The sequence below is a fragment of the Caretta caretta genome, chromosome 1 (assembly GCF_965140235.1).
Source record: "Caretta caretta isolate rCarCar2 chromosome 1, rCarCar1.hap1, whole genome shotgun sequence".
Classification (NCBI taxonomy): Eukaryota; Metazoa; Chordata; order Testudines; family Cheloniidae; genus Caretta; species Caretta caretta.
This window is the reverse complement of record NC_134206.1, coordinates 149,807,873-149,834,320: the sequence shown is the minus strand read 5'-3', so window position 1 is coordinate 149,834,320 and position 26,448 is coordinate 149,807,873. Positions and strand designations below refer to the sequence as shown.

The 26,448-nt window shown below is 40.1% G+C and overlaps 1 protein-coding gene across 11 annotated transcripts in view; it reads left to right on the top strand.

Moving 5' to 3' along the window:
- The window catches only part of DMD (dystrophin), a 2,122,534-nt gene that overhangs the window by 842,231 nt on the left and 1,253,855 nt on the right, over positions 1-26,448 (top strand). For all 11 annotated transcript variants that reach the window (XM_075132091.1, XM_048863664.2, XM_048863629.2 and 8 more), the window contains 3 exons: positions 11,435-11,536; positions 11,635-11,742; positions 22,880-23,059. In XM_075132091.1, the coding sequence (XP_074988192.1) occupies positions 11,435-11,536; positions 11,635-11,742; positions 22,880-23,059 (390 nt within the window). The remainder of the gene's footprint in view (positions 1-11,434; positions 11,537-11,634; positions 11,743-22,879; positions 23,060-26,448) is intronic.

The window sequence follows — 26,448 nt, the reverse complement described above, 5'->3', positions numbered from 1 at the left end:
ACTGGGAGTTAAGAATTCCTCCCCTAACATCCTTTGGAAGTGAGAAATCAGATTAACCGCCTTCAGCCCCCTTCCATACCACAAGGAAATGACAAGATTTCTGTTCTTTGAGTCACCAAACCCCCACATCTCTGAGTCACAATCAACCTCCTTTTGTTCACCACAAAGACTTAAACAGTCAATAGGGGGTCACCACCTGGACATGAAAAGTCATGATCCCTTCTACTCAACCTACTATTTATATTGCATTTATATTTACCAACATCTTTACTCTGTTATGTGAACCTTGATACCACTAGACCAGAGGGACTTCACCTATCCAGTAGTCCTGGCACAGGAGGCAAAAAGGAGTTCTGTCTGGCGCCTACTTTGCTCCAACTGTACTCAGTAGCCAAAAGGACCCTTAGGGACTGTCACCAGCTAGCCCAAGTTAGAATAGCCCCCTCTGCCCAATGCTATATCTAGAGAATCATGGAGTTTTAATGTGCTTCCTGATGGTCCTTCCAGTTTGCTTAGCTGAGGGAAGCTGAGACACAGGCCCTGATGGTAAAGGTAGTTTTATTTACGTAGCTTATTATGAACTTTATGAACATTAGTACAAATAATCTTTTGATCTATGATCCGTTGTTGTAGTTTATGTAAAAAGTTCTTTTATCGGAATAGATTGAGAAAAGGTAAATCAGGGGTAACACCATAATTATTATTGCAGAACATATACATTTTCAATGTACTGAATTTCTCTCTTGTTTTTGTGTGTTGTTAAACATGTAGATGCAAACAACATTTCTACAGACCACTGGTCCATCCAGTCTAGCAGTAGTTAGCTTGACTTCATTAGAGAAGCATCTTTTACCAAAATTCTTCCATTAGTTGCAGACTCAAGGCTGCTTATTATAATTTATTGTATGTTTACTCTCAGTGCTCCTGCCAGTTATTTTGTTTGTTTTTCTGATTCCTATGTTAGCTTCATTCAATCTTTAACAGGCTATTATTATTCTCCTATTTTACCTTTTCATATCCATAAATAAAGCTTTTCCTCAAAGGACTTATTTTTAAAAAGAATGAAACAGTTTTCATTTTGGGGTAGGGATCTGTGAAACTTCCTTTTCTAGGAGTAGAGGGGGTGGAATTTCAGGGGAGAAAGAAGGTATGCTGCCATGGTTTATGCTTTGGATTGAATTGGTAGCCCCAAGAAGTGCCTCACAGCTATTCCTCAGCTGAAGTTTCAGTCATTTATTTCAGTGGGGCTACCAGCAGAGTAAGATCCTATTCAGCATGAGTAAAGGTGGCAGAACTGAGCACCATATGATTAAATAATCGATGCTTATCCTAGAAGTGAAGACTTCTTACACGATATTTTAGCATGTAAATTTGTTACAAATTTGTTTCTTAAATAGGTTTACCTCAAAAACCTCCGTTTTATGTTTGCTGTGATCTGTCACTTGAAGTGATTCGTTAAGTATGAGTCACAGTTTAAACCATATATCAATACAGCTACCTATCATTTTGTTTAAATACTTTGCCTGGCCTAACTGTAGAGACAATAAAAGAAAGAAGTGTAATTCTTATGCTGCTTTGGAATTGTACAGCTTTTCAGGGGCTGAGGGTTGTAGTTTGTTGTCTTTTTAGTTTTCTTGGAACATCATCTCTTCTCAAGTGTGCAAATCAAGCATTTGGAGTGACCTTGCATCATTGAGCTGGTGCAGGCCACTAGATTAGGGAAGAATGTTTCTAAATATAGATCACTGGGATGCAGCCATGTGTAGAATTGTTACTGTAGATGCTGAGAGCGAAGACTTTTTTGGTTTTTTTTAAACTGCGGAGGTATAAACAAAGCTGCTCAAGTATAAGATAAGTTGCTTTATTTATAAAACATCAGAAGAATGGTACATAATACAAATCTGTAAAGTAAAAGGTAAGTATCGCAGCTTCATGGTAACTGCACCAGTATTTCCCCTCCATGGTCTACATAGGGTACCCACTTTAGGCTCGCAGCTCCTCAGTTATCACCCCTCAGGGGCAAAGAACACTGCCTCCTGACTGGGGGCTCTTTAAGGTTCCATAGTGCCCTGTCTATACTGTGATATTCCCAGCAAGCCAGACTGCCTAAAAGGTATGTGTTTGCTTTCTCTCCTGAGGCATAAACAGTGTAATTTGTCTGCAATTTGTCATAAAACAGTGTATAAGTCTGCAGTTATAAGTTAGCACACAGCTCTTTCTAAGCAAGCACATATATTATTCAGGTAAAATCATTACAAAGAAAACATCAAAAACAATAAAAGAACCTGGAATGCTCTAAAGCTTACCAGAGGTCACCCCCAACTCCAACCTCTGGGTCTGGTAGGTGTCAGTCCTTCAAAACCCACAACTGGATCTTCCCTCTGGTTACAAGTTTGTAACTGTCTCAGATTCAGAACCACTGCTAGGCAGTTCAAATGTTTCTTTATACAGCTTGGGCCTTTGAAATCCAATCTCTGGTAACAGGTAATCTGCACACAAAGACCAACTCCTCATGTAGTAGTTTCAAAGGGCTGGGGGTTTGCTTAAGCGGCGGTAGGAAATTTGCATGTAGTTAAAATATAAGCAAGAAAGATAATGTCAGTTCTTATGACTCAAGGAATTGGAAAAGTACTTGACAGCACAGCTATTGAGAATATTTCCATCTTACCTTTATTATGAAGTGTTTATAATGTGACAGTTACAAAGGGTTGTAGATTGGTCACCTGAACAATGTACTCATCTGTTGTGTTAAATGATAGGCACTTGTGCATGTTTGTGCATCTAATACAAGTTCCATGCCTTTCGAATCCACTTTCGCTATCCGTTTTAATGTATTGTGTTGTACGTTGGAAACTGCAGTGCATTGTAACACACAACTCCATCCTGACTACCACTAGTAATACATTAACTTGAAGGATACGGCATGAAATTATTAGCCCATAAGGAATCAGGTATCTATATGACAGACAATGAAACATGGCCTACAAAGCCCACCCTCACCATAGCTCAATTGTTCCCCCTACGTGAATGTCGCTCAATGACAAATAGTGATAATTCTGTGGCATAAGGTTAAAAAAAAATTGAGGAATGCCAAAATTCACATTTAAAAACAATGTTTCCTGATTTTGCTTTGCATGTGAACATGTCTACCTATTTCTAGGAGCCATTGTTTTCTCATCTTGGTTATAGACCATATTGCTGGGATGCAACTAATGCAGCTGCTAAATCTGCTGTGACTGGTGCTATATCTGTAGCAATAATTTCAGGTTAAGAAGTAACCGCTTCCTCCATCTCTGTTTTTAAGACAGTGCAATTTAATTTTGGGGCATTGTCCTCTCTCTGCAAACACTCCAATAAAGTCATAAGCACATTAGAGCCAGAAGTAGGTACTTTAGCTACAACAAGCCTTGCTGCCTGAGTGGCCTTTTCTTGGTCTATTGCTAGAGAAGATATTGGTAGTTTAAGAATTGTGTAGAATAATTTCTCCTTTCCTTTCCTTTGAGTTCTTCCTTAACTAGAATATCCCATGTCGTTTTTCCTTTCTCCCCTCCCATCTTCTCAGTTCGTATACTTTCTCTGAGGAGGTGTGTTGAAAGGAGAGTTATGTACTCCTGATAGATTCCAAGATTTTAGGCCAGAAGGGACCACTATGATCATCTAGTCCGACCTCCTGTATAGCATAGGACATAGAACTTTCCCAAAATAATTCCTAGAGCAGATCTTCCTGAAAAAACATCAACACTTAATTTAAAAATGGTCAGGATGGAGAATCCATCATGAAAATGTAAATTGTTCCAGTGGTTAATTACCCTCTCTGTTTTTTTGTTGTTGTTGTTGTTGTTGTTTTTGTAAAGTTAGTTTGACAGGATCTATTTTCCATAAACTCATGTTGATTTGCGTTAATTACATTACCTTCTTTTAATTCTTGATTAATCAAGTCCTGTATCAGCCACTCCATTATCTTGCCCAGGAGGGAGGTCAGGCTCACAGGCCTTTACTTACCCATGTCATCCCACTTACCTGTTTTAAAAAATGGCACAAAATTAGCTTTCTTCTAGCCTTCTGGAACTTCCCCCAAATTCCACGGCTTATTGAAAATCAACATTAATAGAGCTGGCTGAGCTGCTTGCTGGAATATTAAAACTGTTGGATGCAAGTTTAATATAGTTGTTTGATTTGTTTTTTTACAAAAAAAAAATCCTTATTGTTCTTAACTTATTGGCCTTAACTCTGCTGGCCATCAATTTCTCTTGTGTCTCTTTGCTTCTCTTATCATTTTCCACAATTCCTAGCCTGTAATTTATGTTCATTACTGTCAACTTTTCTCTTTCTTCCTTTCTTTCTCTTTCTTAATACAGCTTTCTTCACTGCCACTGTAAACCAGTTCAATTTTTTAACCAGCACTGGCTTCTTTCTCAGTTGTGGGATTGCAGCTTTTGGGGCATCTAGTAAGGTGTTCTTAAATGATTCCCAATTAACATGCATGTTTTTCTGATTAAATTCTTCCTCCCAGATGATTTGGCTTATAATTGTTTTCAGCTCTGTGAAATTGGGTTTCTTAAAGCACCAAGAATATACAGATTGGATGTGTTGCACAGATTTTATAATGACACTAGGTTGTGCATGTGGGTGGTGTAGATGGCACAGTTAGAAAGCTAGGTGCACTTCTGGCTCCACTCTGGTCTCTTTGAGTGCGTACCTCAGTTTTTAGGCCCCGGGCCGTCACCTATCTCAGGGTGAAATCATGTGCTTCTGCCACTCTTAAACCAGGTTCCAGGCTACAGCACCTTGAGGTCTAACCATACTTACCCAGCAGGCCCGATTGAGTTCAGCATTTGCAAGTATTCCCTTTGGAAGCTTATGATTGGTGGTTAATACCAGTGACAAGACACCTTTCTCAAACCAAAGTATTGTTTAATCTAAAACACAGAGGAGGAAAAAAAAAACATAAGAGTAAAGGGATTTTAACCCAACAAAAAGGTCCATACACACGTCTGTCTTACCATCAATCCTCCTTACCATCAACCCTGTCAGAGTGGGCCATGCAGGGCTTGCTTCTTCAGATTCGCCAGTGGAATCTGTTTGTTCACTGCAGACAGATTCCTGACAATTGCCTCCCTGCCTCCCCACCTAGAGAGTGACTGTTTAACTGTTCAGTGTCTTTCTGAGTCCAAGTCTTGGCAGAGAAAGTCTTGTAACTTTTGGCTGGAGCCTGGAAGTAGCATCTTCCCAGCTGTTAACTCAGGCTCTCTCTTAATGACACCTGCTGTGTTTACTGGGAGGTTGATTATCTGGAGTTATTTGCTGCCTTTCTACTAATTTCCTAATAACCCTGCTATTAAACTAATTCAGCATATGCACACAGTTAGCATTCCAATGATCCAATATATGCATACAGCAACTATCCCAAATAACCAGGTCATCTCCAGTATTCATAAATAATTATAGATAGGCCCTATGTCCTTCACAATAGATATATATTTATAGTCTCTTACAAGTAGGGATGGAGATAGCAACAACATTCTAAACTAAATTAACTTGCGATTGATCTGAAAAAATAGATGACGTTCAAGCTTGCTGATTGAAGAGAGAACTTGTCAGTTGTGCATATGCAATATGCATACACATACTTGTGCTTTCACTTTGCAGAAACATAGAAACACAAATGTGCCAGGCATTAGTATTTGTAACCATTGGGTTCTGCTAGTGTAAATAAATAATAATGCTTGCAAATTAGACTACATAAAGAGCATACACAAGTGTTTGCTGGCAGGCAGAAAAATATATATCTGCACAAGTGAAGGTGAAGGAATGAAAATTCAAATGGAACAGTAAAGCATTATTTTGAGTACAGCTGTGTGGAGAAAGATAATTTTGTTTTGTAAAGGATTTTGATATTTCAAACTTCAATTTCTTTTTAACTGTAAGGAAAAGCAAAAATTTCAAAGTTCTCCATAAAAGGGAAATGAAGTCCTGGCTCTGAGGCAGTCTGCCTACCAGGCTGAAGGGTACCTGGGAGCCTGGAAGCTCAAGCTTCCCAGTAGCTCACCAGGTGAGCTGTCAAGAAATTAGTCAGTTTTCTGAAGTTGCCTGTGTCCAATTACAACTCTGTCTAAATCAATCTGTCCCCACCAAACGTTTTTAGTTAGACAAATCAGCATTCTGTGGTGGAAGAAGAGTCTTCCATCAGAGAATTTCTGACCAGCTGTAATTCTGGGTATGTTCAAAACAGTGGTTGTGACCTTGGTGGTGTGTTTTTCTGTTTCTGTGTCTGTACTTTCACTGTGATCTCCCCTAAATTGCAATGAAAAAAATGCCCCACAAAGTACATACTACAATCCTTTCGGGGGGGGGGGGGGAGTTTTACATAGTATGTTGACATAGTTCCTCAATAAGTTGCACATCAGAGGCACTACTTGTGGAAGTCGTTAAAAAATAATATTGGTAAAATACGAGTGTGAAAGATTGTCACCCCTGGAGTGCAGTCTGGGAGCAAGCCTCATAACCATTCATCTGGGCTGGCCTCTCTCACACTGCTCTGTGGGGGACACACAGCCAGCCTCTCCAGGCCCTGATATCACCCAACATGACAGTAGGTGGTGCCACACACCCTACTGAGCTACTGAATGCTTTACCTAAGCCACTCAAGGACAAACAGGAGACAACAGCCAATTTCCCTGCTCCCCAGCCGTGCAGCCCTGCTGGAGTATAAACCCAGAGTTATACCATCTTACGCTGTACAGGGAACTGTACAATGCAAGCTCATTAATTTGCTTCCCCCTCACATGCAACAGCCTTTGTTTACAGACCTGAGATTTTTCCAGACACTTCACTCAAAACACACTGGTTAACATAAAACAGAAAACAACTTTGTTAACTACAGAAAGATAGGTTTTAAGTAATAGCAAACGGATCAAAAGCAGACGATCTAGCAAATAAATAAAAATGCAAACTAAGACTAATATACTAGATAGATAGGATTTGAATTAGAAATTTCTCACCCTGACTAATGATACAAGCAGTTGACCAAGTTTCCTTACAGAGGTTAGAAATCTCTTTAATCTGGGTCCAGCACTTACCCCAGTTCAGTCTTTGTTTCTCAGGTGTTTCCAGGAGTTCTCTTGTGTGGGGAGTGAGTCCCCGAGATGATGTCACTCCCTGCCTTATATAGTTTTTCCATTAAAACTTTGTTTCAAGCTAAATTCCCAGCCCAGTTTGTGGAAAAATACAGGTACCAAAATGGAGTTCAGTGTCATATGGTCTGGTCACATGCCCTTGTATGCCTTGCCAAGTCATAGCAGCCATTATTCATAGGCTGGCTGAAACGTTCACAGGAAGGCTAAGCTCTTCCATGATCCATTGTCTTTGTTGATGAGCCATTAGCACTGTCTAGCTTAACTGTTGTACCTGAATGGTTAGTTGTGGGTGTTACCCAGAGTAAGCCCATTTGGAATACAGATACATAGTCAATATGCATAACTTCTGATACAAAAATGATACACGTTCACAAAAAGGATAATCCTATTCAGGATTTTCTAATAATACCTTACATGACACATCTTGTACAGAATGCATCATAATCCTATCATAATCATACCACTATGATGAATATGGGGTGCAGTTGTCAGAGAGTTTTGCCATTGATTTCAGTAAGGTTAGGATTTCACCCCATTAAAAGATTATTGGGGTAAATGTATGTGTATTCCAAGCTCAAATCCTGCCCCTACATACATAACACATACCTCTCTACCATGTACAGTGAGTTTTGAGGAATTGCAACTCTAGTACTCTTTATAGTAGTTCAGGTCAAACAGTAAGTTGTTAGTTATCTTCAGGAAAATGTAGCTTTCTGGAGAATCTGAATCTTCTTCCTTTATTATGGCAGATTTCCACAGAGCCTTGTTTGATCAAAAATAGATGTTTTTCTTAACAAAGAATTTGTTAGGCTTATATTGCATTGCAATTCGAAAAAAGAACATGAGCCAGTTTAATAAGTGTAAATTATTAAGAGAGTTTGCAAGGATTAATTTGTTATTGAGTTACATATGTCTAGCCAATGGGAGCAGACTAGCCACAGAAGGTTTTTTACACACTGAATCAGAGAAGCAAAATCTTACACTAGGTGTCATCATGTTGATTTCTGAATTCTTCTGTTAAACTTTTGTGGCTTGATTTTTCAAAAATGTTGAACATACTCATCACCCATTAACTTCAGTGAAAATCTGGCCATTATATTCCAAAAACAAGCAAAAGAAGTGTTCATACTTATCTGTAAATAAACAGAATGTTGATTAAACATGGTTGTCAGATTTTCCATAAATACCAATACAGAACACTGAGTGTTACTCCAAGGTTAGTACTTCAACATAACATTCATTAGAGGAGATAATTAGACCACCTATTTTGGATGTGTTAAATCCTGCTTGCTGTGTTAGCATCTAGTGAATAATGACAGTAGTCCCTGTCGGAACTGGTTGGTGGACACCACAACCAGGTTTGCGGGAGGAATGTAGCCTCGGGAGCCAGAGACTGGATTATAGTAAGGAGTCAATCAAGCAATCAGAAAGAATAGATGATCTACATTACAGCAATCAAGCAAAGCAACCAGGAGAGAACTTGTGGTATCTGGGGTGGCCATGGGGACGGGATTTATAAACAATCAGTGGGCAGAAATGGTTGGGAATATATTGGGCTTGGGGAAAGAGGTGGCTAGATGAGATGAGGGTCAGTCCTGAGTTTGGAAGCAGGTTGGGCCACAAAAGGAAGCTGAGAAACAACTAATCTTTTCTTTAGGATCACACTTTTACAAAACCTATCCATATAATGGCCCATCCATAACCTATTAGGGCTTATAGGTACAAAGAACAGAGTTGAGTGAATAATTAAAGATTACTTATTTATTAATAGGTTTCAGAGTAACAGCCGTGTTAGTCTGTATTCGCAAAAAGAAAAGGAGTACTTGTGGCACCTTAGAGACTAACCAATTTATTTGAGCATGAGCTTTCGTGAGCTACAGCTCACTTCATGGAATTTATGCTGTATTTACCTGCTTATAGAATATCCACAGACTTTCTTGAATTCAGAATTTCTTGAATTCATCTTTCAAACTTATTTGAGTTTTGGTTTTTTTGCAATTTAATGAAAAAAATCAAATGGATATTTGTGGAAAGCTTTCTTTATGCATTATTTGTCCAGATATAATATTGAAACTAAAGCAAATACCCACTAGGACATTCTTTAATAAAATACCGAGAGCATGAACTTTAATCTGAACTCAAAAAAATCTAGAAGCATAGTTTGTACCTGTGCATCCAGATGTTAGGAAAGGGGGTATTCCTCAGTCTTATGGTATCAAGTACATGTGCTGCTTGAAAAAATGGCACTGTTTTAAATCTACCATCCTCTCTCTGAAGGTAGATCAATTATATTTTTCATGTTTCTAATATATGTCAGTATAAGATCTGAGACAGCTCTTCATATTGGAAATTGTTCATTTAATCTATGAGAGCAGTTCTGGTTTGCTACTTAATGAAGTGGAAAGCATGTCACAAGCTTTTCAGCTGTGGCATGCAGTCAGTGTCATGCCTGGCCACACAGTCAGATGACATCTGCAATGTGCCTTTTACTTTACTGAGGAGCGTGACATAACATTCTTGCAATTCCTACTATACAATGTTGCTGGATCCTGTACTCATACTGCAGATCCATGGTATTGCTGCACTGTATGAGAGGTTTGGTTGTGTGTGCGGGGGATTAGGAATTTTTGTTTTTGTTTTAAAAGTCAACTGTTTAGATGCTGCACTTTTGTTATTGTGACAAAGTGGGACTGTTCTTAATGTTTCCTCTGAATACCTTAGGGGTGCCTCAGTTTCCCCTATGCATTTCTTAAGTCTCTAAGTGGTGGGATAAAGGGGTGTAATTGTTGCAGAGCAAAGGACCAGCATACATAAATGGCTGACACTCTGTCTCCTGGCAACTGATGGTCTAAGGCAAGGTGATAGCTAAAGGGGTTGGAGAACAAAGGAATCAGATGACCCCCTGGCCCAGGAAAGGGACAAAGCCCAGAGGAGGAGGGGCTGGAGGGTGTTAGTTGGGGCTGGCTGGGGACGTGGAGTGAAGTGCAGACGTGGTTGTCTGGCTCACTGCCCCCCAAAATGTACCCCACTGAGGGGTCCTGTTCTCTGTACCTACAAGCTCTGTTTTAGACCGTGTTCCTGTCATCTAATAAACCTCTGTTTTACTGGAGGGCTAAGAGGCACATCTTACTGCGGAGTTGGGGTGCAGGACCCTCTGGCTTCCCCAGGACCCCACCTGGATGGACTCGCTGTGGGAAGCGCACGGAGGGGCAGAGGATGCTCAATGCTCCGAGGTCAGACCCAGGAAGGTGGAAGCTGTGTGAGCTTTTTGCCCTGAAGACATTCTGCTCACAGAGAGGAGGCTCTCGCAGAGTCCTGACTGGCTTCGTAGAGAGCAGTTCCAGAGCATCGCCCGGGGACTCCATGACAGTTATCATAAACCACAATCCTTACCATGGACACAATTCTTTCTTTTATTACTAATATACTAATAAATGGGGAAAATTTGAAGAGACCCCTTGCCACAAAATGTGTGCGTGAGATCAACAGCGAGGACGCATATGTTGGCATGGGCTGCAATAACATTTTTGCTGCTATTTGTTTGGGAAGACCTGAATAACTCACTTGTGGCAAAAAAAGAACTTTACGGTACCTTGCACAATCACAGCTATATTACCCCTCACTTCCTATTTTAGGCATTTGTCTCTAAAGTGAGCAAGTAAGAGATAGAGCTGAATTTTTGCTTAAAATTGAGAGAGAATGAGAGCTTTTTCAAAGAACATGAATCATGCAAGAATCTCAAATGGTAATAGTGTGCATGTATACAGATATCTATTAGGCAACAGAAAATGGATTAATTAGTGCTTTGTAGAATTTTTACTTCAATAATTCTCCCTGGAACATTGTAGAAAAATAAAGGACTTTGATGTTCTATGCTGACAGTACTATCCTATAGCAGATAGGAATAATCTGAGTGCATCTGGGACTTTACCATTATAATCAAGACTCTGGAAAACCCTAATTACGTTTCAAATTGTTGTGTTTTTGGCACCATCAAGTTTGGAAACCATAGTAGTATCAGACTTAATGGAGATATACTATCCATACCTTGGTATTTAAATTGCTTCCCTTTTCTTGGCTTTATGGCTTCATAAATTCTTTACATTGTACTTCTGTTTCAAACAATGACGATATCCACTTCAGGATGACACACAATGTTTTATTATTTTAAGAATGAGATTTAAAATGGGGGGTTATCAAAGTATTTTCATCAAAATTTTCAGTGCCATGGGGAAATATTATGAGCCTTAATAATACTAAATATTTACGAAGTGTTGTGTGTGCTGCTTTCTTTTTAGGATCTGGGAGAGCGGTGGGCAGCCATTTGTAGGTGGACAGAGGATCGCTGGGTCCTTCTGCAGGATATTCTTCGGAAGTGGCAGCAATTCGCTGAGGAGCAGGTGAGTAGCGTTATCAGTTATAAACCAGAACATTGTTCAAAAAATTGCACTCTGAATGGTCTTACTGAAGGCTTTTCCCTTATCTGAATTTCTTTCAGTGCCTTTTTGATTCATGGCTTACAGAGAAAGAGGATGCAGTGAGCAGGATTCATACAACTGGCTTTAAAGATCAGAATGAAATGCGTGCCAGTCTGCGAAAGTTGGCTGTATGTATTTTCCATTGTTCAGTTTTTTGTTTTGCTTTCCTCATTCACGAGTCTGACTGCACATCTGGGTTCATCCAATTGAACAGCTTCCATGTTTCTTGGGATCACTGGTACCTGGGGAGCATGGAATCCTCAACTGTTGCCTGATTTTGCTTATGAAAGAGCTTCATCTGTGCCACTTGACTTTGCAACCTTAATAGTATTCTCTGAACATATTTTTGTCTATTATGTATACATTTACAACATTAATATCTAATTCATATACATAAAATAATACAAAGCTTCAGTTCACAATGTTGTATGTGCACAGTTTATTTTATATACATAAAATTAGACACAAAAATATGTTAAAAATACTATTAAGGCCACAAAGTCAAAAGCTCAAAAGTTAGGAAACGGCAGATTTAAGGGTGCCTGTACACCATAATTCAGCCCTCTTGTGAGTATATATTATATGATCGCATACTATTTTTCCCCAGAGGACTCTTGCCATATTTAGTGAATGTGTAGTTAGTTATTTAATATTTCTTTGTATCCTACTCATTCAGTGGATGGGCCATGATCATATTTATTGAACACCATCTAAACCCAGCAAAGACTACAACATTATTAATTTACTCCTGAGCATTTTTATGGTTCTCTCGCAATATCTGAGTGCTTCTCAAACATCAGTCAATTTCTCTTCACAACCCTCCTGTCCTTCTACCAGCTCAGTGCTCTTTCCAGGAAATTAAAAACATGCAGTTCATAGTCTTTATTAAGTGAAACATACTGCTTTGCATTCTATTACTTTGTAAGTGAGAGTCTTGCAATCCTGGCCAGGTTTGAGACTAGGGTTGCTAACTTTCTGGTTGCAGAAAAACAAACTCCCTTGCCCTGACCTTTCTCCGAGGCCTCACCCCTCACTCACTCCATCCCCACTCCCTCCGTCACTCACTCCCCCCACACTTGCTCACTCATTCATTTTCAGCGGGCTGGGGCAGGAGGTTGGAGTGTGGGAGGGAATGGGGTTTGGGGTGTACGAGGGGGCTCCAGGCTGGGGCGAAGAGATTCAGAGTGCAGGAGAGGATGTGGGCTCTGGGGTGGGACCAGGGATAAGGGGCAGGCTGGGGCCAAGGGGTTCAGAGTGCGGGAGCAGGTATGGGCTCTGGGAGGGAGTTTGGGAGGGGGCTCAGGGCTGGAGTATGGGGCTGGGGTGTGGGGGATGTGGGCTCCAGCTGAAGGTGTGCAAGGAGGGGTCAGGGTGTGGGCTCTGGGCAGCACTTACCTCAGGTGGCTCCCAGAAGTGGCCAGAATGTCCCTGTGGCCCCTAGGTGCAGGGGCAGCCATGGAAGCTCTGCGCGCTGCCCTCACCTGCAGGCGCCACCCCTGCCGCTTCCATTGGCTGTGGTTCCCGGCCAATGGGAGCTGCGGAGCTGGTGTTCGTGGCGGGGGCAGTGTGCGGAGCCTCCCTGGCTGCCCCTGCTCCTAGGGGCTACAGATACATGCTGGCCGCTTCCAGAAGCTGTACAGAGCCAGGGCAGGCAGGGAGCCTCCCTTAGCCCCTCTGCACTGCTGGCTGGACTTTTAACAGCCCAGTCAGCAGTGTTGACCAGAGTTGCTAGGATCCCTTTTTGGCCGGGCATTCCACTCAAAAACTGGATGCATGGCAACTCTAATTGAGATGCTTGTTGCATCTGGATCTTGATATGTTTTGACTTTGGTGGTGCTTTCTAAAAAGAAAAAAATGAGACAATAGAATGACAATTCATTGTACTTTAAAAACAGTTCAGACTGGGCAGGGGCAGAGAAGAGCAACTAGGATGATCAGGGGAATGGAAGGCCTATCTTATGCGAGGAGATTGGAAGAGGTTGGCTTGTTTAGTCTAGCGAAAAGAAGGCTGAGAAGGGTATATGATTTCTCTACAAATACCTTAGTGGGGTAAACACTAGGAAGCGTGAAGAGATATTTATGCTGAAGGACAGTGTTGGCTCAGGAACAAATAGATATAAAGTGTCCATGAATAAATTCAGGCTGAAAGTTAGAAGAAGGTTTCTAACCACCTAAGCCAATAGGAGTTGTGGGGGCAAACAACCTAATTAGTTTTTAGAGAAAGCTAGACAAATGTATGAGTGCAATTGTATGATGGGGTTGCTTGTGATGGCAGGCAGCAGGGCTCAACAGCCCTGTGAGACACTCCCTGTTTGTCTTACATTCCTCAAAGTTCAAGCTTCAGGATTTCAGCCGGCCACTTGCCGGGGTCAGGAAGAGACCCCCCCCAGTGTATTCTGGGAGGGTATATTTATATTTTTCCTCAGAATCACCAGTGATGGCCATGGCTGGAGATGTGACACTGGACAGGAACATTGAGGTGCCACCAAGCATTCTGTTTTTCAGATGCTTGGTTGACTGATTCTTGCTTACAAGCTCAGGGTCTAACTGATCATCATACGTGAAGACGGAAAGGAATTTTACCCTAGATCGGATTGGCAGTGATCTTGGGGATTTTTTCCACCTTCAGTGTGTGGGTACATACCACTTTCCAGAATTATCTGTGTATATCTCACCTAATCATTTCCCTGCCGTTGTGGGGGTTTTGGACACTAAGGCACCTTGGTCCTCTTGCTCTCTGCTTGAGGCACATAATAGTCTGGTCCCCTGTGGGTTATAATACTTTGGTCTAATTTTGGGTTTAGTGTGCAGATGAGTTGTTGTTGGCCTGTGATATACAGGAAGTCAGACTAGATGATCTAGTGGTACCTTCTGGCATTAAACTCTATGGTTCTCAGTGTGAAATAATTTCACAAATTAACATGACTCTGCCTACAATAAGATGGAGGGGTACATTTTCACCTCAATGTTTATGGCAGCGAAGGTGAAAAACTGTCATTGTTAAAAGGAATTGTGCAAGTAATCTGTTCTTGTTCACTTACTATTTATTTAGATATGTAGAAGGACACTGGTTCATGGATAACATCACATCCATGTAAAGTGGAATTTTAACAGTTTACAAACTGTGAAATTTTTCAGGCAATGTGTTACTGCTGGGTTATAACTACCTATGCAGTTAAAATAATTAAATCAATTTCAGTTCTATGAAATAATATTGACTATATTTTGTTGTCTTCTACTATGTACAAAAATCTTTGTGGCCTTTGTTATATTAAAGTTTTCTGGTATTATTACTGTAAGCTGTTTCAATAATTCTCTGAGGTGCTTAGAATTCAAAATAGGTTGGCCTCACTGTGAACAAATTAAAGGTATTTTTAAAATATTTTTTTTAAAAAATCTTACTGTTTGATTGTTTAAACTAATTAACAGATATCTAGCAGCTGGTCCAGAATTGATGGTAAATATCCCTGCTGACTTAGGCAGTGACTAAAAATATGCTCCTTAAAATATGCCACAATTTGAGATCCAAAACTCTGACCATCTGTTATCATAACCTTAAGCATGCATAGCTGTTGGTATATTGTGCTAACCCTTTGTTTTCCTTCTGCCAAAAATAATTGTCCATGGTCTGAAATATACACTTTTAGTCAATAGTGTTAAAGTGAATGACAGAATAGAATCTAGAAGGTATTTGTTGGAATTGAGCTTTTACTTTGACTAAAGCTTATTTTAGGATTATGCCCATGCTTTTACTTTATCACAAAAGGATTCCACTTAAATTCATTTACATTTTCATTCATTTACTCTGAATTCTAGTCCTGTAACCAGTAAGTGAGCTGTGATTGACTTGTCAGAGAGTTGAGTAAAGGGCTTTCATGCAACCAGGACCAGCCTGAGGTGTTCTGGAGTCCCTGTGTGAGGAGAAAATTGTGAAGACAAAGTCCAGCTTTGTTCAACAATGTAGCACATTTTTGAGGTTTGGCAAGCGGCCAGAGAATAGAATGGTTTGTCACAGGTTCTGAGAAGGAACGATATCACTAGTTTCCAGGAGTGATTAAAAGTATACATGTCATAATTGATTCCTGCAGGTTTGGGGTCGGGCCTCCAAGTTGTTCTTTCCTGGTTGATTGAAGATGTCATGTCAAGAAGGGGACATTTTCCTTTGAGTAATTTTATACAAACTCCAATTAATGGAATATACATGCATACTTAGAATCATAGAATCATAGAATATCAGGGTTGGAAGGGACCTCAGGAGGTCATCTAGCCCAACCCCCTGCTCAAAGCAGGACCAATCCCCAATTTTTGCCCCAGATCCCTAAATGGCCCCCTCAAGGGTTGAACTCACAGCCCTGGGTTTAACAGGCCAATGCTCAAACCACTGAGCTATCCCTCCCCCCCTTGTTATTAAGTACGTGTCCTCTTGAAAGCAGTGTCCATTGACCCCCACCTGCCCTCATGGAGATGAATGTTGGGACCCATTAGTAGATAAAGGGCCCCACCACCAGCCTTACTCCTATTCCTGTTTTTGAAACTATTGGCTGGTTAGCCAGAATCAGTTGCTAGCAGTTGCTGATTCTTTATTAGATGAGACTGTACTGACATTTTTTCTAAAGTCACCTGGTAATTTCCAGTTTTCACAAGATGGATGAGGCTTTCAGTATTGAATTATCAATTGTACATTGGAAGTAACACTCCCTTTTTAATATCTTTGAACTACGGTAGCAGACAGGCAGAGTATCCATTCCACTGAATGACAATAGTCTTTTAGGATTAGCACCTGTCCCTGTCTCAGCAGAAATCCAAGTGGACAGGTAGGTTGTCTTAGGTATATAAATATTTTTATTCACTCATCCTGCACCAGGTTCTCACATTGCTGCTGCTGTTGCAACAACCTAAGGAATAGTTGATCATCCTTCTCTTTCTCCCAGTTTAACAAATGTCATGAAGATTAAACTGAATTTCTCCATTACCCATTAGATGAGGATTGCAAACTGTTTGGTAATGTTGACCATAGTTGACTGCTTGTCTTGGAGTATACTTCTCATATTGTTGGACTACCTTCTGGAGAAAGTGAAGAAGTGATTGTCATATTCTGTCATTGAGATGCAAAGTGTGCCCTTTGACATATGACATTTTAGGGTACATCTACACAGCCGAGGGCAGCGAGCTGGGCTGACAGACTTGGGCTTGAGCTACCAAACTACAAATAGCTGTGTGTACGTTGCAGCTTGGGCTCTGAAGCCGATGGAGGCAGGTAGCACGAGCCCAGATCTGTTGACCTGAGCTTGGAAATTCACTACTGTAGACTGCCACTGGCTATGTAAAAGTACCATTAGATTCAACCACTTGTTCAGTGGCCTCACTTTGCAGGATAGCATGGCTGAGGAGTACAAATGGATGTGAAGGCTCTCCATTTCTGAGGAAGCCAGTTTATTCAGGGAGAGGACAAATTACTCTGTGGAGCAGGACACTCAACTCAGATTTACACTGCATTCCTCAGACTTGTATTAAAGGAGGGAAAATTGACTGTATTACCAATGTGAAGGTCTTGCTCCTTAGTCCTCTTCCAATAGAAAATTGCTATCTCCCTTCCTCCTGGTTTCCAGGGGTTATTGGGAATTCCAAACAGGACCAACCACATATTACATTAGTAGTTCCTACTTGGGCACTTCAGTTTTGTCTCCCAGATTTCCAGGTCTGGCATCAGAACCTGCAGTCTAACTGCTAAACTTTCTTTATCTCCTTTTGAAAGGTCAGGGTCATTTTCTCTAGCCAGATCCTTAAGCCTGCCAGCATCTTAGAGATGCTTAGAGATCTTGTTAATTCATTTGGATTCTGACAGTTAAGAGAAATTCCAAGAACTTTCCTGAAGAGTCTTAAGCCTTCAGTAAGAAAAAGCTCTGACTTAAATCGAAGAGGTTTTCCTTTGTGAGTCTCTTGGGGTGCAGTCCACGCTGGGGGGAGGGGTTATCCTTACGTGTTAGCTAACACAAGGTAAAATCCTGATGAAGACAAGACCATTTGTAGTTTTTGCACATTAAGAAGATTGAGGTAAACATTGGCGTGGGTGGGACGAAGAATCCAAGGGTTCATCTCAACTTGCTAACACTTTCTTATTTACTTTCTCCGCATCAGTTATGGTTTTATAGACCTCAATCATATTCCACCTTAGTCTTTTCCTTTCTAAGCTGAAAAGTCCCAGTCTTATTAAGCTTTCCTTATATGGAAGCTGTTCCATACTCCTAATCATTTTTGTTGCCCTTTTCTGTACCGTTTCCTATTTCAATATATATTTTTGAGGTGGGGTGACCAGATCTGCATGTAGTATTCAAAATGCGGGCATATCATAGATTTAAATGGTGGCATTATGATATTTTCTGTCCTATCACTTTCTTAATGATTCCCAACGTTCTGTTCGCTTTTTTGACTGCCGCTGCACATTGAGTGGATGTTTTCAGACAACTATCCACAATGACTCCAAGATCTCTTTCTTGAGTGGTAACAACTAATTTAGACCCCATCATTTTATATGCACAGTTGGGATTATATTTTCCAATGCGCATTACTTTGTATTTATCAACATTGAATTTCATCTGCCAATTTGTTGCCCAGTCAACCATGATCATCAGTGTGGATCTAAAATTCCCTGTCCCCATAAGTTCAGAGACTTAAATAAAGATTCTGAGTAAATAAAAGGAATTAAGGTATTATTATAGGTAGTGTTTCTATATACAAGTCCTAACTTTGCATTCCATATGAGGGTGTATGTGCAGCCCTATTTTTCTAAGCGTTCTGACTCAAGGGTATATGTATATCCCAAGAATTGGATCTATTCTCACACTCTACCCAAAGAACTACGGTTAGCTGCAGGTAATCTTTCTTTTGCACATGTGTTCTGGGATGGGATTCTATCAGACTCGCCTCTGTCTGTACCAGGTGGGCAAGCAAAGCAATCTTTTATATTTGAGAATTATACCAATTCAGCTAAGTTGTTTCTGTTTTCATATAATTTATACATGCAATATATTGTCGAATTCCTGTTCAAATAAAACCCATCATAGCAAGTAGCAGCCTTTTTTTAGTACCTGCAAATTGTGTGTTTCACATAGTTCATTCTGTATTAACATATACAAGTTTGCTTCATTTAGTATTAAATCTCTTTTGGGACTCAATTAATTTAAAGGTCATGTAAGAAAAGCTGCTTAGATATTGTCACTTTGCACATAGATTATCAATGAGCTTGTGTTCCCTAAGACAATTTCTAATATAGCTGGGTATTTGTCCCGTCTCTAAAGCATTTCTTTTTACACTAAAATCTTTAAAATAGCTGTCTTATTCTCTACGCTCAGAACTCAGACTTCTTTCTATTTCAGTTGTTTTCCCTACTGCTTCCTGACCATCACTGCCACACCAGTGCAATGGCATAGTTGCTTCACATTCCTTAACATGCTAGCAGGTGATGTAGAAGGCACATGAGCCCACGCTGGATGTGTGCTGTGTTGCATACATGGTGGCTTAATAGATAGAGCACAGGCCGGTGACTTGCGAAGCCATGTAAAAGTTCTAGTCTCAGCTCTGAGCATGGCCTGCTGGGTCACCTCACTTCCCCGTGCCTCAGTTTTGCCATCTGTAAAATGTGGATAATTACACTGACCTCTTTTGTGAAGTGCTTTGAGATCTACTCATGAAAAGTGCTTGTAGAGGGGTTTGGCCAGGGCTCACCTCTCTCCAGGGCGGCAGGAGACCACACCGCCTCGGTACTTTCTTCCAGTTGTTGACGGGGAAATAGCCCTGGTAATTAGCAGCAGTAGAGGCAAACAGAGACAGTTATTCACACCTGGCCTATGCTCAGTGGGCAATAGCGAGTCCAGGGCTCAGGCCCTCAGGCAGGGGCTGAGCAAACAGTTATAATTAGCAGGCCCAGGCCCTGGGTCAGGGCAGGACAGCAGAGAGTCAATGGCCCAGGCCCTGAGGCAGGGGCTGAGCAAAGGCAGGTAAACAGCAAGCCCAGGTCCTCAGCTCAGAGGAGCCTGGGCGAGGGGAAGGCTGACACCCACTAGTTGGGTTGCAGGGGGGACGCAGGTCCTCCCACTCCACTCCATCCCAGCCTGGGGCCCTAGCAGCGGCAGAAGACCCGCTGCTGTGGCAGTAGGGATCGTGGCTGCAACACACTAACAAGGGGCCTGGCAGTGCTACAGCCAGACTAGGGTCGGCTGCCCCCGGGCTACTTCCTACCTCCCCCTCTAGAGGTACCTGGGTCCGGACCGTGTCCTCCGGGGTACCATGAGCTTCTCAGGGTAACTGGCGAGGGGCAGGCTTGGCAGCTCCTCCGAGCTCTGGTCAGTGTCAGGTGTTGATCAGGCGGGCCAGTCTTGGGGTTTGCTGCCGGTTGCCGGGGTCTCCCAACCGGGAGCTAGGCCGCAGGCGTCTGGCCTCTCTGGTGTCTGCTCCTCCAGTGAGCTCTGAGGTTGGGCTTTTATAATTCCTGTTCTGCCCCTTGACCTCTGGGGGGAGGGTGCAGGATTCGCTGGCTCCGCCCACTTTGGTGTCCAGAAGGGATCATGCCTCTCCAGGGTGGCGCAGGACCACATCATCTCACTGCAGTGCTATATAAGAAGATTGTATTATGATTAATACTAATGGATAATTTGTCCTTAAAATAAGTATTCCTTAAAAATATCTTTGAAACCCTAAAAATGGGTTCAGCCTAATAAGCAGTGACAACTATATAATCAGACATACATATACACTCCGTCATCTCAAAGTCCTGGATTTCTTGCCTGAGTCATCCTTTCAATAGGTAAATAATGACAAATATGTTTTACAGCAGCCACTGCTTATCTGAACAAAAAAAAGGGGGGGGGGGTTGCAGTTGGATTTTAAAAAAGAAAAACCTCTAAACCAAATAACTAGCTGGAGGAAGTATATTAATAACGGGGGTGAGGAAACCATTTTACAAAGCGTAGATTTGAATATAGGTGCTTTATGCTGTATCTCAATTTTTAACAAAACACAGGGTGTATTCTAAAGAAGCTACTGAAAAAATGCGGCTGAGGGCATGTAGTGACACCATCTCTAGCCATAAAATATTTACCCTAGAACAAACTGTGCATCTGTTTATATTGAAGTTTTCTCTATCTCAGAGTGTGAGGTAGGGAACTATACAGCATTTGTGTTGACAGGAATATTTCCTGCCTTGTGAACTCCACCTAAAGAGGTGGTCAAACACATTCTGACAGCTTCTAGATTTTTGAAATGGCTGGATAGTTAGGGGAAACTATTGTGCAAACAAGTGTTATGCAATTTTACAGGCACTTTTGATGAAAGCCATTGAACTGAAGAAGAGCTCGAAAACTTGTCTTTTTCACCAACAGAAGTTGGTCCAATAAAAGATATTACCTCACCCGCCTTGTGTGTCTAATGGAATTACATAAAATGTAACTTTACAGAAACATTAATCTTCGAGAGCTTGACTGTTTTGCAAAGTACTCAATTGCATTCTCTACGAGTTTGTTAGTGTTTTAGGTCAAATCCTGATAAAATCAAAACTCATCCTTTGAAGTTGCCCTCCATTATTGTAATGCATTGATTTTTTTTTTTTTTTAGATAAGCAGGAGTGAAAACAAAAAATTCCTCATTAGGTTCGGTTACAGGCCAGGTGGTAAATAATCCTTAGCGATGCATGGATATTGCAAAACAATGCTGAGTCACACTGAGCCATACATTGAGTAATTTTAGGTGTGTGGGGCTTCCTTTACTTGCCAGTATCTCCTTCTGTGATGGTGCCCAATAGAGACCTGGGTCCTGATTCTTCACTGACTTGCGCCCTATGTAGCCATTTACACCTATGTGAAGTGGATGTAAAACTCTACCAAATCAGAATTTTCCCCCTCGCTTTTACTGGTGATAGCATTTTTTACTCCCTTTGCACAGGTATAGCCACATTAACATGGTGCTTCCTAGCCCCAGTTATCACATGTGAGTGCTGGTTCTCCTTTCAATGGCAATGATCAGGAACCATGTTTTTTTGGTGGCTCACAGTCCAGCTTCTGCTACTCATGTGCGCCAGTAGGGTAGAGTCAGGCAAAGCCTCCCAGACAATTCAAGGCAATATGTCGCTGTCTGTGTAGGCTATGCTTTGTTTCAGACCTGGTTCCATGTCGCCTACTCTCATGATTTTATGAGAAAGCTTGTTAAGACAGACATGGTAAATACCGGAGTCTAACATAAGTATGTGTGGAGTTCTGAATGGCATAACAGATTGGATGCTTTTTATAAAAGTTAGTAAGTATTCCTTTCCACTGTGTGTTTATATATTGTGCCTTATGTCAGTGAGTGCTAATATGTTTCAGGAAACTACGTGAAGCCAGATTGTGAAATTCCTACTTGTGCTGAATAGTACCTTACACTAGGATTAGTCCCTTTGAACTCAGTATGAACACTCCTGGAATAGGGTACTATGTAACTGAGTAAGTATTTCAGAATTTGGTACTGGTGAGTACAGTCTGTGGGCAGTAACTCTGTTAGGGGTAAAGTTCAGTAGAAATATAACTAGTATAGATGACTGGAAATTAATTTTCCAGTTGAACATTTTTCCATTGGAATATGTCAGTTCATAGAAATGGAAAGATTCCATGGGAATGTGGCACATTTTGTTGAAATTTCTAATGGAGCTCAGGTAAGTTTCCATGGGAGCCTGAGAGTCCAGTAGGAGTATACATTGTTTACACGTTTCTGCAGAAGGGAACATTTCAGAGTCTCTGAAACAAAATACAGCAGTACTTCACTTCCATGAAAAATGTTAAGGTTTTGGCTTTTAGTCCTGGGTCAGTATGAAATGTTTTCCAAAACCTCATTTCCTTTCCCCCCCCCACCCCGAAATGAAATTATTTCCTGGCCAGCTCAAATAACCAATATGACACAAAGTATAGCAAAACTTGAAAAATACTATTTTCTAATTTTTATATTTGTTAACACTGATGCACTTTTAGGGAAGTTAAAGTCACACAGCCTTTGGTTTTGTGACTTATAACATCACCTGAGGCATGCTATGATGTCTGGACCTGCACCATCTGTCATGTTTTATTGCCTTGTAAACTATAACATGTCCATTCCACTTTGTCAATCTTACCAGGAACTTTTCTTATAACAAGAATCTTGAAAATAGGAATTTATATGAACGATTCTTATCCATATTCAATTCCATATAGATCTCTCCTGAATTACCAGCATGTCGTCTGAATGGTTTCTGTTTTTTAACAGATCCTAAAAGGAGATCTAGAAATGAAAAGACAAACAATGGGTAAGCTGAGCTCACTTATGCAGGACTTCCTGTCAGCAGTAAAGAATAAAGCAGTGGCTCAAAAGCTGGAAGGTCGGCTGGAAAACTTTGCCCAGCGTTGGGATAATCTTGTGCAGAAGCTGGAGAGCAATTCTAAGCAGGTTTGTCATAACCATCATTCTATCAGCTGATGACAGTTAAATGCTTTGTCAGTCAAATGCCTGAAGTAGATTTGCTGCTATTTGTCAGACTCTTGAAAATCTTTTCACTACACGACTTCTTAGTCAGGTTTTATTTTTTAGGCCAAAGTTATATCCCCATAATTTACAGTATTTCCTGAAGGTCAGAACATGTAAATGATTTCAGACCAAGGGGGAGGGAGGAGGAGAATATTCCAATTTTGAGAGGTCCTCACAGAGAATACCCTGCCAGCAACAGTCCTCTCTCTATTAATCTAAGAAGGCTCAAGTCAGGTGCCCCACTGATTTCAATCTGTGGCAGCAGCACACAAGACAAATATGCTTCCTAATGTAGGCAGATTTCAAGCCACATAGAGCTCTATAAAATAAAGCCAACACCTGGAAATTGACCTGGAAACCAAAAGGTCAATCTAGATCATGGCAAACTAGTATCATATGCTCATAGTATCTTGATACATCACTGTGCATTCCACACCATGATTTATGAACAGATTTAAGGTAGCCCTATGTAGAACACATTGTAAAAATCAGCAATGCCATGAATCACAGTAGCAAGGTCCATATCAGACAGAGAAACTGCAACCTCCTGTCCAAGTACAAATGTAAAAAAAAAAGCCACATTATTCCCTTCTCCTCTGTGATCATTGAAAAGCAAGTGTGGATTTAATACTTCAAAATTGTGAACTCAAATGGTAAGTGCAGACAAACACCTTTGATTGACAGGGATGACATCATTTTGCACAAGTTTTCAGTTGTTTTCTTTGACCTACCATCATCTCAGTCTTGACTGGACTGAGCCTCAGCTAATTTCCTCTGATCCATCTCTTTGTCTTATACCAGCATTGTGCAAGATGCTTTATACCAGGAGCTAGGATGGCAGGAAGGAGATCTAGAACTGAGAGTCAGACTCCTTCAAATAATATTCCATGACCCAAATACATATATTAATTTCCTCTTGTTTCTATACTTGTGTGGCCACTTTTCTGCTGCATCCTCAGTATTAACTGCATCTGACTAGCTTCCCTTTGCCACATGCCCTCTCATGATAGCTGTATAATACTGCTGCTTACCACCAATGCACCCATTTCTGGTGTTGCCCTTAATTAATATCATAACTAATTAATTCAATCCATAGAGCCACTTAATAATTAACATGAATACTACTATTCACTAGAGCTAGATGGAAATTGGAATTTCTGTTCTGTGGGAAAGTCCAAAATTACAATTTTATTTTGTTCCAATTGAGAAGGGGAGTTGAAATTTAAAATTTCCTGTGCAACAAAAATTCCCCCAAAATTGATTTGGAACAATAGAATTATTTTGTTTTGATTTTTGATTTTACATTGCATTAAATTCTCTCTCTCTCTCTCTCTTTCTCTCTCAAATTTAGAATAATAATAAAAGTTTTAATATAATATAAACATTGAAACAAAATGAATCAAAATCATACAGTTAAAAGAAACATTTTTCCTTATCAAAACAAAATGATTCAATGATTCATTTAGACTTTTTTTCCCATTGAAAATGTCATCAAAAATGGATATGTTACCACAAAATATTTTGATGAAATTGTTTTCCAATGGAAAACTGTTTTGTCAAAACTGTTTTGACCAGCTATATAACTTACATTTACTGAAATTACCATATTTTACCCATAAATGCATAGAACTAGCATATATTTAGAAATACTAATAAAAATAAATACAGCTCTTTGATTACCTGGAACCAGGACTCCACCGTAGTTCAGTTCAGTTCAGTGGAGGATATAACTATTTTAACTAGGGTTGTTGATTAATTGAAGTTAAATCATGTGATTAACTCAAAAAAAGTAATCATGATTAAAAAAATAAATGGTGATTAATCTCAGTTTTAATCACACTGTTAAACAACAGAATACCAATCAAAATGTATTAAATATTTTTGGATGTTTTTCTACATTTTCAAACATATTGATTTATATTACAACACAGAATACAAAGTGGACAGTGCTTACTTTATATTATTATTTTGATTCTAAATATTTGCACTGTAAAAATGATAAATAAAAGAAATAGTATCCTTTTAAATCACCTCACTGAAGTACTGTAGTGCAATCTGTTAATCGTGAAAGTGCAATTTACAAATGCAGATTTTTTGTTACATAATTGCATTAAAAACAAAATAATGTAAAACTTTAGATCCTAGAAGGCCACTCAGTCCTACTTCTTGTATAGCCAATTGCTCAGACAAGCCAGGTTGTTTATATTTATGGGAGATAATGCTGCCTGTTTCTTATTTACAATGTCACAAGTGTAAACAAGAAGTGGGCAGCATTATCTCTTGAAAATGTAAACAAACTTGTTTGTCTGAGCAATTGGCTATACAAGAAATAGGATTGAGTGGACTTTCTAGGCTCTAAAATTTATATTTTTTTGTTTTTGAATGCTGTTTTATTTTACGTAATTCTACATTTGTAAGTTCAAGTTTCATGATAAAGAGATTACACTACAGTACTTGCATTAGGTGAATTGAAAAATACTATTTATTTGTTTTTTACAATCCAAATATTTGTAATAAAAATAAATATAAAGAGAGCATTGTACACTTTGTATTCTGTGTTGTAATTTAAATCAAAATATTTGAAAATGTAGAAAAACATCCCAAAATATTTAAATAAATGTGTTTTTATTATTGTTTAACAACGTGATTAATCATGATTAATTGTTTTAATCACTTAGCTCTAGTTTTAACATTTTCCACCTCTGTAACATCTTACATCTGAAATTCTCAAAGGCCTTTACAAACATTTGTGAATTAAGCTTCCCCAGGTAGATAGGAATCTTATTTTTCCCTGTTTTGCAGGTGGAGAAACTCAGCCGTAGAGGCTCTGTCTGCAATTAACTTTTCTGAAAATCTCCCACTGTGTGCAGCTCCACTAACAGCCATGGGAGTGCAGACCTGCTGCTGGAGTTTTTCCAACCCAGTAATCTAGGCTTGCCCAGCCTGTGTACCCTTCAACCTGCACAATGGTTCCTAGCACCATTTCTGTTCCACCAATGTTGCTAATATTGGTATCACTGCACTGTAGATGACCAATTGGTTTCTCACGCCATTTTCAGTACTGTCAGTAAACATTCTTTGAGCAGGTCTAAATGACTCTATGCTGCAAATGCAATGAGAAACAGATGGGCCAGGTACACGAGTGGTCCCAAATTTGTTAACATTAACATTGTTAATCTAAACAGAATTTAGATTAGCAGTGATGAGAAGCTTTTCCAAAAATAGGCCTAGTTTGGACCTCTAGGGACAGTAAAACACAAGTAGGTTACATAATAAAAGGGATTAAAAAGGCAGGTAGGGAGGTCATGTAG